This window comes from Globicephala melas, chromosome 3, assembly GCF_963455315.2.
Source record: "Globicephala melas chromosome 3, mGloMel1.2, whole genome shotgun sequence".
Lineage (NCBI taxonomy): Eukaryota > Metazoa > Chordata > Mammalia > Artiodactyla > Delphinidae > Globicephala > Globicephala melas.
This window is the reverse complement of record NC_083316.1, coordinates 163,937,039-163,950,437: the sequence shown is the minus strand read 5'-3', so window position 1 is coordinate 163,950,437 and position 13,399 is coordinate 163,937,039. Positions and strand designations below refer to the sequence as shown.

The following is a 13,399-nucleotide window of genomic DNA, read 5'->3' as shown; positions in this document are numbered from 1 at the left end:
GTTATGTACACTGAGTGTCCAAAATCAGGGTGTTGGCAGGGTTGCTTTCTTCTGTGGACTTCGAGTGGCTTGCTGGCAACTTTGGGGTTCCCAATCTCTGTCTTATCTTCACATGCCGTTCTCCCTGTGTTGTGTGTCCAAATTTTCCCTTTTTCTAAGGACACCAGTCACAGTGGCTTAGGGGCCCACCCTTCTCCAGTATGACCCCATCTTAACTAATGACATCTGCAAAGACTCTTGTTTCCAAATAAGATCACATTCTGAGGTCCTGGAGGTCAGGACATCAACATGAATTTTGGGGGGGACACAATTTAACTCATGACAGTTGGTAAGTATGCTCTCTGCGTGCAGCGCGGACTCCAGGGCCCCTGGGAGGCTGATGCTCACGCATGCTGCGTCTTTTCCCTTCCGAGTCTGGCGGCAGCTGGCGTGGTCTTCATCCCGCTGCCTAAACCACTCCCTGCTCCGTACTCTGTCCTTGCTGTAGTGCTCAGCCTTTTACGACCTTGGCCCTGATTTGGCCACCGTTCAAGGTCCCCATTCCAGGTGCAGCATTAACGTAGGCCTTTTTGTGTCTCTGGGAAGGAAGTCAAGCGTGGGCGCTGTCTGCTTCACGTGGGCAGAGAGCTTCTGGGGATCTGGGACGCCCTGTGCGTGACCCCCTGGGTGTTCTGGAAGAACCCCATCCATTGGTGGCCGAGGCTGGCCGCCCTGGCAGCTTGCAGGCATCAGCTGTATTTGCCCGTAAGAGCCGGGCTTCTCTGTGCCAGGGAACTGCCAGCTCCCTGCTGCCAGCCCAGTGCGGGGCTGGTCCCGATTGGAGCAGCTCCTCTTCTGGGGAACCTCCACACAGTACTTGAGGAGATCCAGAATTGGGGGAATGGAAATGAGGAAATGATTCAGACAGACAGTGCAAGGGACTGGGGAAAACAATTAGAAATGCTAAAGAAGACCAAAACACTGATAAATATCTTGGTTCTTTACTGTTCACTTCTTCACAGCACTAATCAGCAATACTCTGAGACACTTTTTTTTTAAGGGCTGGGCTGGATTCTAAGGGGCCACGCGTGGCGTTTACCACATTTCATCAATTAGGTGTGCACTTAAAAAAATTTTTTTTTAACTTCTCAAACCAGATGATTCAGATGAATTACCATTAATTGGCAACATTTTTCTTTTTGGGGGGTGTCCAGGGCCATTAGTGCATTTGGGGACCAATGCCTGCTTTGAGTTGATGAAGTCTAGAAACTCCTTAAATCCTTATTACAGTGACCCTGTGTGGAAGTGCTGTTACAACCAACCCACTTTGCAGATGAAGAAACTGAGGCTCAGAGGGCAGAGCCACCTGTCCAAGGCCTCTCAGCCCATCAGTGGTGGAGTCCTGACCCAAACAGACTGGGAGGTGGCGGGAACCAGTGGAAGCCACCTGAATTGTGTGCAGGGGCTCCCTTTTCACGTTATGGTCCTGCTGGATCAGGCCAAACCTCAGGGCAGAGATTGCTAAACTGTGACCCCCGACACACACCCCGCACCTCCCTCTTGCCATCTGCAAAATGGGAGTAATAACTGCCCACCCCCGAGCCCCCAACTCAATGAGTGAATAGTCGTAGCAGGCCTATAGAGCGGGCCTGGTGTGTAGCAAGTGCTTGCCACTGGCTGCTCCTGGATTTTGTCTGGTTTTGCTGCTAAAAAATAAAAAGATGGGCGTTCCCTGGTGGCCTAGTGGTTAGGATACAGTGCTTTCACTGCGGAGGAAAGTAAGCCACGGCTTGACCAGGGACGTAATTCCGGAGCTGTGTTAAAACCTCTGCTTTGACCTTCGGGTCTTCTGTTTCCTCATAGGATGGTCCAGCAGTTTGGGGTGGACTTCGAAAAGAGGATCGAGGGCTCCGGAGACCAAGTGGACACGCTAGAGCTCTCCGGGGGTGCCCGGATCAATCGCATCTTCCACGAGCGGTTTCCCTTCGAGCTGGTGAAGGTAGCGCTGCCCGGCCAGGCCCTCTGGTCAGCCTTGACCCTTCTGCTCAGTCCACCTTGAACCCGGCCTCGTCCCAGGCCACGAGGTCTCGAGCTCCCACTTCCAGGCCCGGGCCTCCTTCCCTGAGCTTAGAGATTTCCAGCAGAGCTGTAGGAAAAGTTCCATTTTCTTCCTCTGAATACATGTTCTTTGCAAAGTACATAGAAAATATAGGTAAACTCACACGGGAAAATGTCCCCAGCATGTGGTTGAAAGGGAGAAAGCAGATTACGGAGCCAGCATGTACAACAGAACATACAGATGATAGTTACAACATCCTTCATATGAAATCATACACGCATGTCTAGATGTGTGTCTTTTTGCAGAGACAGACCTGCAAGAATATTCACAAAATGTCAGCTCTGGGTGCTGGGATTGGAGGTTTTCTTTTTGTTTTAATTGCTTGAAGTTTTATACTTTTTTACAGTGAGCACGTGCCACCTTTGTAAAAACCAGTCATGTTCTTTTCAATAGAAGAGCAACAGCTAAAAGGAAAAAAACACCCATAATCCTAACACCTACAGACAACGCCTCTTAGCACCTGGATGTGTGTCCTTTGAGAATTATTTCTGTGCAAATGCAGGCAAAAAGCCTCCCTGCGTCCACAAACACAATACATATATTCATCCATACCAGTGTGTGCATATGTATTTTTAAAAAAATTAATTATGCACCTTTGTATTCTTTTTTTTTTCAAATGATTTGCCATCTTTCCAAACTAGTATATACATTTCATGCGTTGTCAATGGCAGAACACTATCTTATTTTATGACTGTCCCATCGTTCATTTAACCAGTCTCCCATTTCGCGGCATTTAGGTTCTTTGCACATTTTTCAGCAGTTATGGCTGGTTTTGTGAATGTAGCTAATCCTTGATTAATTCCTCAAGATAAATTCCTAGAGCTCTTAAAAACGACCTTGTGACAGTATAGGTATGTTTTGATTTTTACTGTCACATAGCCCGGAAGAAAGTTTGAGTTGATTTTCCTTCCAAGAGAGCAAGAGTGTTAGTTTCAGAGCATCCTTGCTGAAACTGAGTTTTAATGTTCTTGAAAATTCTGACCAATTAAACATTCTGCCCTGTGAATGTAAATGGTACACAGGAGGTGACATTCCCTCGCTACAGACCTGATGTGGCGGTGCCTCAGGCACCTCCTTGCATGTGTTTGGTTTGTCTCTTCTCAGATGGAGTTCGACGAGAAGGACTTAAGACGGGAGATCAGCTACGCCATTAAGAATATCCACGGAGTCAGGCAAGTTCCACGGGGGGAGGCGCCGTGTTCCCTTCACCTCCATGGTGCCACCCTGCAGCGAGTCAGTCCCCACAATCCTTGGGGTGCCCCAACTGGGGGGGCCTGGAGAGGGCTCTGGGATGGTTTGCAGTAGCTGTCAGTCTCTCCCTCTGGGTCTCCAAAGGCACTCGAGGGTGGATGTGCTTAGTTCTGTGTGGATCTGTCGTAAGCCCTGCGGCTGTCCGCTGCCCTTGGGTTAAACATGGGTTAAAGGGCCCAGTTACCGTGGTCAGCCAAGTCGGAAAGCTCACTGCAGATTTGCCCTGGGGGGTGGGGAGGAAGTCAGACCCAAGGCACGATTGCAGGAACCCCAGCATTTGTCCCCGTCATGGGTGCCCCGGACTCCTCCTGGGTCCCCACCGTTTTGCTCCCGCCCTCCACGCTTGTGTCGCCGTGGGATCCTCACATCGCCCTGGGGGGGTTCCAGGTAGCGGACGCGGGCGTCCGACCCCCAGACTTGCTGCAACCTTGGCTCTCTCGGGAACCCAGCCCGTGCCTATGAAATCGCTGACCGTGCTTTGTTTCTCTCTGACTTATCTCCCTGCCCCCTCCCCGGGTACGGATGGTTTTAGGACCGGGCTCTTCACCCCGGACTTGGCATTCGAGGCCATTGTGAAAAAGCAGGTCGTCAAGCTGAAAGAGCCCTGTCTGAAATGTGTCGACCTGGTTATCCAGGAGCTAATCAATACAGTTAGGCAGTGTACCAGTAAGGTATTGGACCCTCGGCAGGGTGACTCCTGGCCTTGTGGAAACGGGGCTGTGGGAGTTTGGTATCAGGCTCCCGATGGCTGCTTGGCCTTTGCCCCGCTGGTCCCCCTCCCTCCCCTTCCCAGATTGCCTCAGTTTCCAAGAACGTGGCCTCTACCCAGAGGCTGGGGCAGAAGCGTTTTGGCCTGGGTGCAGCCTGGGGGTGCCAGGCCTCCAGATTCCAGACTGGTGGGCAGGGCTCCCTGGGACCCTGATACCAAGCTTAGCATGTGTCTGATGGGGGTCTTGCTGGGCTGTCGCTTTGCTGTCTTCTGGGAAGCAGAGAGGGACCTCGCGTCACCTGCTGGAGGCCAAGCTCCCTGAACCTCCCTGCCCCTCACAAATGCCTTCTTGACAAATGCCTGGCACCCTCAGGCTGTCCCGGAGCCAGCCACTTCTCTGTCCCCAAGGCGCCGAGAAAGGCCCAAACGCCAACGGCCTGAGGAGTGCTCGGCCCTGGGCTCGCCCCTAACAGCCTCCACCAGCTCCCGCAGGAGCAGTGCTGTCCCCAGGCAGTGGCCCTCGGACCCCCGGCCTGGTTCCCGGGGCAGCACGTGTTGGCCAAGGTGCTGAAGCGCTTCCTAGTGGCCAGTTTGTGCTTGCACGTCCCCCATGGCCGTGGAGCTCTGGGTCGGCCTTCCAAGGCAGGAGTTTCTGCTTCATCCTTCTGTTCTCAGTCTGGAAAAGCCCACATTTGCTTCTTAAGCTTCTTCGATTGGCAGAGGGAAGGGAAAGAAACCCAGGTGGTTTGGAGATGTTCGTCCTAGAGCCCATTGTCACAGATACGAAAAGGCAGGGCCTCCCCAAACCTTCAGCTGTTCGTAGGCTGACTCCCACCCGTAGCACTTTTGTAATTAAACCCCAGACTGAGCCCACCCCTTGGACCCAGGTCGCCTCTTGATCCGAAGCAGCTTCCGGGGCAAATGCGGGCGCAGGCTCCTCCATGCATGTCACTAACCAGCTGACTCTCGTTTCTTCTTTCTCTGTCTCCCGTCCCGCGTGTGTGGCCTGCACTGCCCCCTGGGTGTCTTTTTACCTCATCCCGCCCTCCGCATGACCCAGGACGGGGCTCTTCACCCCCGACATGGCCTTTGAAGCCATTGTGAAAAAACAGATTGTAAAACTCAAAGAGCCGAGTTTGAAGTGTGTTGATCTCGTGGTCTCAGAACTGGCCACGGTCATTAAAAAGTGTGCTGAGAAGGTAACAGAAGGTTTCATTATTATCACCTATGCCTCTGTCCCCCATCTCCTCTTTCCCATCGTGAGTCTTAACCCAAGCATCTGGGAAACTCTGCCTCGGCAGGAACCCCCTTCCGTGGGCCAGTGGTCGCTTGGAGACATCTCAACTTTGCCTTGGCTGACACAAGGGGGTGGGCCAGTCGCACTTGGGTTCCACCTTTGCATCTTGGGCCTCTGACGGGGATGGAAGGCCTTTGATGTCGCCAGATGCACTTACTAAGCAGGCAGCAGGGATGAGTGTCCATGCCCATCCCTGGAACGCTTTGAGAAAGGTGGTTTCCAAACTGCCACCAACGCGGTGAAACGCTTCGCCCGTGTGCTGGTCTGCGTGTTCTTACATCACAAGGCATCTGAGAATTTTTCAGAGTTCCTTGGCGGTCCAGTGGTTAGGACTCTGCAGTTCAGGTTTTGACCCCTGGTCGGGGAACTAAGATCTCACAAGCCGTGTGGTGTAGCCAAAAAAGAAAATGGAATTTTTCCTCTAGTGATTTTGACCATTGGCTCAATTTTTCCCAACTCGTGATCTTTCCCCAAACCATGGAAGGTGGGCTTCTGTGCGTTGGGTTGGTTGCTGCTGCAAAGGCTGGGGCAGTGGGGGTGCCAGAGGAGTGGATCCCAAAGGTGAGATGATTAGGAGCAGTTTCCCACCCCCCGCAAGGGAGTCCCTCCGAGGTCGATGGCCCAGATGCTGGCCCTCCCCCTATGCTAGAACGGGCGTTGCTGCGCACTCCTGAGCTGTGCTCAGGCCCTCGCCCTGGCGGCCCAGGGGCTTTAATTACACTGTGTCCTTGCTCTCACCCAGCACTTCAAGGGAGGGGGGTGGCTGTCACCCGCTTTCTCCACTTTCTGCCACTTTCCACCTCCGAGACGCATTCTCGAAAAGCACCTCTGCTTGTGTGCGGGCACCCTCTCGGTCTCTCCGGCCCACCGTCCCCTCACCGTCCCCTTCCTGTCTCCCGGCTGGAGCAGCTCTGAGACAGGAGCGGGGTGGGGAACCGGTGGGCACACTCCACGCCACCCCCCCCTCCTCCCATGTTCTCCGTTTGGCTCACTTTGCTGCCCAAGCCACGAGGACCCAGCCGACGCCGCCACTCTGCTCTCCCTCCAGCTCAGCTCCTACCCCCGGTTGCGAGAGGAGACCGAACGAATCGTCACCACTTACATCCGGGAACGGGAGGGGAGGACCAAGGACCAGGTACTGGCTTTTTGTTTCATTCTTCAGATACAGTTTATGTGCAGTAGATCTTGGTCGTGCAGTGTGAGTTTTTTTTGTTTGTTTGTTTTTTGCGGTACGCGGGCCTCTCACCGTTGTGGCCTCTCCTGTTGTGGAGCACAGGCTCCGGACGTGCAGGCTCAGCGGCCATGGCTCACGGGCCCAGCCGCTCCGCGGCATGTGGGATCTTCCCGGACCGGGGCGCGAACCCGTGTCCCCTGTATCATACGGCAGGCGGACTCTCAACCACTGCGCCACCAGGGAAGCCCTGTGGTAGCCTTTTGATCCTGTGTCCCATGCATTCAGGACTCATCCCTGTTGTTTGTGGTGTAGCCAAAGTGTGTCTCTTAGGACTGCCAAGTAGTGTTTCATGGTGCACGTGGACCACAGCCTGCTTATCCATTCACCCACCAGAACATGTTTGAGTGCTTTCTGTGTTTTCACACTGTCTTATGAAGACTGCATAAGCATACCCAAAGGTAGAGAGTGAGATGCCCCACACAGCCACAGTTCAAGTCTCACCTGTCACCTGCTCAGCCCAGGGCTGTCATCCTGCCTTCATGTGGCCCGACACCTGGTTTGGGTTATTTCCCCCACGGTGGTCCACTGTGTTCTCTCTCTCTCTCTCTTTTTTTTTTTTTTAAATTGAAGTATAGTTGATTTCCAGTGTGTGCCAATCTCTGCAGTACAGCAAAGCGACTCAGTTATGCACATATAGATTTGCTTTATATATATATATATATATATATATATATATTATTTTCCATTGTGGTTTATCCCAGGAGATTGGCCACTGTTTATTCAAACTGGAACCGAAACAAGCCCACCTGTTGTATTTGGTTGTGAGATCACCTTGTTTAGAACAGCTCCTCTCCCCTTGACATTGACGGAGAAGAAACTTACTCATTTGTCCTTCACAGGGTCCCCCATTCCCTCGAAGCTTCTGTAACCTGGAAGTTTTGTGAAAAGCTTGAGAGATTCTAATTTGTTTTGTTGTCATGGTTGGCAAGAATGCTACTGTCCCTTCCATACACACCAGAGCCCCCGGTTGCCCCACTGTTGTCATGGCTGGGCTCTGGGGCAATAGGACTCAGACCTTTTAAACCAGTGACAGTGTCTCCCGTGGACGGAGCACCCCAGCATTTTCCAACAGCCCCCCAAGATCCGAGTGCCTGGCCCGCTTTATGCTTGAGGGTTCAGAGGCACAGTGAAGTGACAGGGCTGTTTAAGGGCCCGTGTCTTATCTGAGACGACAACCTGGCTGGCTGGTGTGTGCCTTTGTGCCCGTGTGTTTCATTTTAATGTCCTTACCTGGCCAAATTACTTTTGCCAGTTTTTTGTTTGTTTTTAATTTTACCTAAGTATAGTTTTTCTGTTTTTTTTTTTTTAATTTTATTTATTTTTGGCTGCGTTGGGTCTTCGTTGCTGCGTGCGGACTTTCTCTAGTTGCGGCGAGCGGGCGTTACTCTTCGTTGCGGTGCGCGGGCTTCTTATTGTGGTGGCTTCTCTTGTTGCAGAGCATGGGCTGTAGGCACGCGGGCTCAGTAGTTGTGGCTCGCGGGCTCTAGAGCAGGCTCAGTAGTTGTGGTGCACGGGCTTAGTTGCTCTGCAGCATGTGGGATCTTCCCAGACTAGGGATCGAACCCGTGTCCCCTGCATTGGCAGGTGGATTCTTAACCACTGCGCCACTAGGGAAGTCCTTTACTGAAGTATAGTTGATTTACAATGTTGTTTAATTTCTGCTGTACAGGAAAGTGATTCAGTTCTCCATGTATATACGTTCTTTTTCATATTCTTTTCTGTTAATGGTTTATCACAGGATATTCAATAGTTTCCACCTTTGCCGTTTTAATGAGGCACTTATTGCATGCCAGGCACTACTCTCAACGGGACATATTGTGACCTACGTAAGCCTTTGCAGTGAGGCCTTACTGCCCTACTCCAGGCCTCGGAGGCCGCACTTGTGGCTACCACATTGGGCTGCCTCACTCTGCTCTTTTGGCCCAGTCTTTCTCACTTGTGAGCCCTTGGTGTCTGGAAGCACCCATGCCCCCTTCCCCCTGCAGATGGACCCCAGGATATGGGAAGGAGTGGGTGGGTGATCACTCTTCTAACTGGGAAACAGTGTGGTTGTTCCGGGGCACCCCCTGCTGGCGGGTGCGGGAAGTGCTCTGGCAGCAGCCCCTCCCTGCCACGCTGGGCTCTGTTCTCACCATGACCCCCGCTTTCCCCCAGATTCTTCTTCTGATCGACATCGAGCAGTCCTACATCAACACGAACCACGAAGACTTCATTGGATTTGCCAAGTATGTACTTTTCAAGATAGCGGCTGGTGGGGTGGCATGAGTGTCCACCCTCAGAGCCACTCCTTGAGAAAGGCGGTCAAGTTGGGATTCCGCTGCTGGGCCGGGGCACGAAGGTCTCTCTGTCATGGGTCCCCAGGTGAAGCACGGGGCCATCGGAGAGCATCTGGAAGCTTTGCTGGGTAGCAGCGACCCCCCCAGCCTCCTTGTCCCCAATGCACCTCCTGTGGGGCACCCCCATGGTTAGTTTAAGGAGGAAAGGGCGGTCCAGTGGTCAGAGACTTCAAGAAAGGGCAAGGCTAACTAGCGTTCACTGCTTCCTTTCCTGCAGGGCTTCTCAGAGCCTTTCGTAGACTCACGTGCAGCTTTCCCAGTCTCCCCCACGTGCACTGGGCCCTTTCACTGAGCCTCTCAGGGGCTCAGGGCTCCAGGGGCTGCTCTTGGGGAAGTGCTGCCAGGATTTGCATGGCTTCTGTCCATATGCTGTAGATTTAAAACTAGAACCTTCCACGGCACCCGGATAAGGGGCCAGAAGAGCAGGGCGCTGATTTCAGCAGGATATAAATATAAATGCTGGTGGCCTCCAGTGTCACCCGCTGATGCCATCAGCCCCCCGCCTCGGTGAGTATCACACAGATTGTTCTGATGGCTCGCGAAGGTCCTCTTTCCGGAGCCTGATAGAATAACAGGCGGTTGGTAGCCAGCGTCCTTGTATTTGTTTAGCCGGTATCGCTGGTGTGCTTTCATTGCACCAGGCCCTGTGATAACAGCAGTGAGCAGGCCCAGACCCAGGTCCCCACCCTGAAAGGAAGGTCCTGCGCCAGGGACAGAGCTGCCCCCAGGCAGTTAAGACACAGTGTGGTCAGTGCCGGGGTGGGGCTGTCCACCGCCCGTGGGAGTCCGGAGGGTGGCCTTGTGGCCTGGCCTTGGGGGTGCAGGGAGGAAGGGGCTAGCAGGCTGGGCATGAGGGTCTTCCCGTCCAGGGTCTCTGCTGGCTGAGTAGTTCCCTGGGTAGACATTCATCAGTGCACTCAGCTCTTCTGTGCTGGACACGTGGTTGGTGAGTGGAATGAATGAATGAGTGAACGAATGAATGGGGGGCATGATTAGAAGCTGCTGCCCCAGCCCAGGTGAGCTGAGGGCCCCGGCCGGACTGTCCCCGCTGTGGGGAAGGCTGAGGGGCCCTGGCCGGGCACTGCCCCTCAGGCTGGGCTCGCAGCCCCACTTGCTCCCGCTCCCCCAGCAGCCGGGTGTGTGGGGCCTGGAAACGCCGGTCCCCCTTTTCACGTTGCTGCTGTTTTCCTCACCTTGATGTCTCTGCTTCTCACACTTCATCCACAGTTCCTTCTCACAATCTCTCCTGTTTTTCCTTTGACCACTCCACTCTTTCCTCTGGATTCCTGGGCCTTCCCACTTCCCCCAGCTGTTACTATACTGAGCAGCTGGTGACCGGGTGGGTATTGCCTGCTGTGTGCCTTTTCCCTAGTGTGTGAACGGGGGACGCCCTGGCTGGGGGCGGGGCCCAGGGTGCCAGGCTCCACCCGGCCCAGGCCCAGGCCCAGGCCCCGGCCCTGGGTGGGATGTCGCAGGGGCCCCCGGAATAGCCACGGAGCACTGCCTTTGTCCTAGGACGGTGAACAAGCCAGACTTGGGCCTTGCCTTTTCAGAACCCCGAGGCTGAGAACCCACACGCTGTCGTTAAGCCAGTTCTCATAAGGAGGATGACAGTGGGAAAGGAGGGCAGGTGGAGGGGCTGTGGGAGAGGGCAGTGAGGGATGAGGCTTGGAGAGACCTTCCCAAGGAAGTCATGACAGCCAGGCGGTGGGGCCGGAGCGGAGCGGGGTCAGAGAGCACTGGAGACAGGGAAGGAAGGCTGAGAAGCCGGAGCATGAAGGCCAAGGCAAGGTGGAGGGGTGAGGTCACGGCCTCGTCACAGGAGGGCCTCAGGCCAAGGGGAGCACTTTGGATTTTCCCCCCAGCACACACCCCCCCCCCCACACACACACCACACAGACAGACACACACACACACCACACACACAGAGACACAGACACACACACACATGGGCACACCATACTCACACAGACACACACACACACGTGCGCACCCCACACACACAGACAGACACATGCGTACACCACACACACACACCACACACACACACCACACACACACACACCACACACAGACATACACACACCACACACACCACACACATAGACACAGACACACCACACACACAGACACAGACATACACACACATGCGCACACCACACACAGACACACATACACATGCGTACACCACACACACACAGACACACACACACACACACAAAGGAGGCAAGGGAAAGAGGGGCTGCGAGTCATGTGTGAGACCCAGGAAGCCCTTAGGAGGTAGAGCATCTGGGACCTCACCAGCACCCAGACATCACTGTGAGTGGCTTAGCTCTGTGTCCTTCAGACACTATTGATCCACCTCCTTGCTGTGCATAGAAGTTCTGGGGTGTCTTCTCACTGCCCTCAAAACACTAAAAACAAGGCCCAGAGAAAAAGTCCTTGTAGTGAATATATTGATCTTAGGGAAATCAGTGGATAAATTCCACTTCCATTCTTTTCTTTTTTTTCTGAGCCACACGGCATGTGGGAATCTTAGTTCCCTGACCAGAGATTGAACCCATGCCCCCTGCAGTGGATGCGTGGAATCTTAACCACTGGACCGGCAGGGAAGTCCCTCATTTCCATTCTTAATGTTCCACCGTTTACTGATCTAGGAACCGAAGCCTACTTCCTTAACATACACACACACACACACACACACACACACACACACAACCTTATCCAACAACCAGCTTGAACTTAAGCCTACTTCCTTAACACACACACACACACACACACACACACACACACACACACACACTACCTTATCCAACAACCAGCTTGAACTTTAAGGTAAAATTCCAGAGGCATTCAGTGAAGGGGTTAAACAAGATGTTTTGCCTTTTCATGTTGTTTCAAAAGTTCCAGCTAAAACAATATGATAAGAAAAGACAATATGACCCCTAAGTAACAGGAGTTAACAGTTGGTTGCCGGTGGTGATAATGATGGTCCGAGTAGAAAATATATTAGGACAAACAAGGGAGCTGAGTAGGTGCCCACGTACAAAATAAAGGAGACTTCGTCTGTCTGTTGTGAACTAGCCAGGAAACAACATAGATGAAGAAGTAAAGAGATCTGGGACTATAGGTAAATAAGGGACCTTGCAGAAACACATTGACCTTGACTGTCCTCTGACTTGGGTCAGGAGCCATCCAAGATGAGTAGCGTTTTCATGGCGAGCAGCTGTCCCATAGCCTCATCTCCCAGTCTGGATGGCCCTGTGGTCAGAGCCGCTCTGGGCCTCGTGCCCGGGCCAGAATGGGAGGAGAAAGCGGGAAGAAGCCTCAAGTTTGAGCCCCCAAACCCTGAAGGTTACTCTGAAGCCAGCATGGCTACCTCCCAGCCACTTGGGAATCCAGCTTCCCATGCCCCTCTTGGAAGCACCAGGACCCAGTGACTCCTAGAAACAGCTGGCACTCTCAGGAGTGGCCGAGATCAGGGGTGAGAAGTCAGGGTTTAATTTGGTATCTCGTTCGTTCCATGAGCCCGCTCTCTTTCCCTTGGGCAGCCCTTCGTACACGGGGGGCTTCTCTCTGCCTCTGCCCTTGGCCCCCACTCAGGAGAGAACCCCACCTGGGCCACGAGGGCCTCTTGCTCCTCGTCCCTCATGGGCTTCCTGCCGCATGAGCTCTCTCTGTGCTTTGGTTTCAGCGCCCAGCAGAGGAGCACCCAGCTGAACAAGAAGAGAGCCATCCCCAACCAGGTAACTGCCCACCGCTGCACCCTCCGCGGCCCGCAGCTCCACCCTCGGGGGTGGGAGGGCACTAAGGGACCACCAAGCCCAGCGATGGCACCTGGCTCATAGCATGTCCCGCCAGAAACCCCCACCCCCACCCCTCCAGCCTCTCACATCCACTTAGGTTTTAATATTTTGGGAAACCGGTCTTCGAGCGGCAGCTCTGGCAGGGCCTAGGGGGCAGATTTGCAGAAGGCCCTGTCTGACATCCAAGGCCACGGCTAGAACTTGACACTAAGGAGGGGGGCAGCCCAGTCCCTCTGGTGTCTGCAGCCACATTGGGTTCCCGGGCCCAGCCCTGGAGACTCGGAGCCTGGGGGGAGGCTGGTTGTGACAGGCAGGTCTGGGGAGCCTGGGGGTGCTTTGATCCCCATACCTGGGGAAACCCAGAGCTGTATGGGGGGTTCTCCACCTTGATGTCATGCCCCAGCCAGAGGCCTTGTGAAGTAAGAACAGCTTTATATAGGCCAGTATTAGGTGCCCTTTTTTTTTTTTTTCCTGCTTAAGAAAACACATCATCTTTGCAAAAATTTCTGCCGGTGTCCCCTGCCTTCTCCACATCGGGCGGGGGTGGGGATGGGGGCTCTGCTCTTTATCTTGCACGATGACAGAGCCCTCTGGAAAAGAAGGGTGTAACCACTGCATGATTTTTTTTTGCGCTTGCCATAGGTAATACATATATTGTTGCTTTTTCA

At 53.7% G+C, this 13,399-nt stretch overlaps 1 protein-coding gene across 11 annotated transcripts in view; it reads left to right on the top strand.

Moving 5' to 3' along the window:
- Nucleotides 1-13,399, top strand: part of DNM2 (dynamin 2) — a 92,774-nt gene that overhangs the window by 58,005 nt on the left and 21,370 nt on the right. For 4 of the 11 annotated variants that reach the window (XM_030879705.3, XM_030879700.3, XM_030879698.3 and 1 more), the window contains exons 8-13: nucleotides 1,843-1,978; nucleotides 3,203-3,270; nucleotides 3,882-4,020; nucleotides 6,404-6,490; nucleotides 8,744-8,814; nucleotides 12,620-12,671. In XM_030879705.3, coding sequence (XP_030735565.1) covers nucleotides 1,843-1,978; nucleotides 3,203-3,270; nucleotides 3,882-4,020; nucleotides 6,404-6,490; nucleotides 8,744-8,814; nucleotides 12,620-12,671 — 553 coding nt within the window. Of the gene's footprint in view, nucleotides 1-1,842; nucleotides 1,979-3,202; nucleotides 3,271-3,881; nucleotides 4,021-5,118; nucleotides 5,258-6,403; nucleotides 6,491-8,743; nucleotides 8,815-10,234; nucleotides 10,265-12,619; nucleotides 12,672-13,399 lie in introns of all 11 variants that reach the window. The other 7 variants (XM_030879699.3, XM_030879703.3, XM_030879697.3 and 4 more) reach the window with 2 other exon arrangements.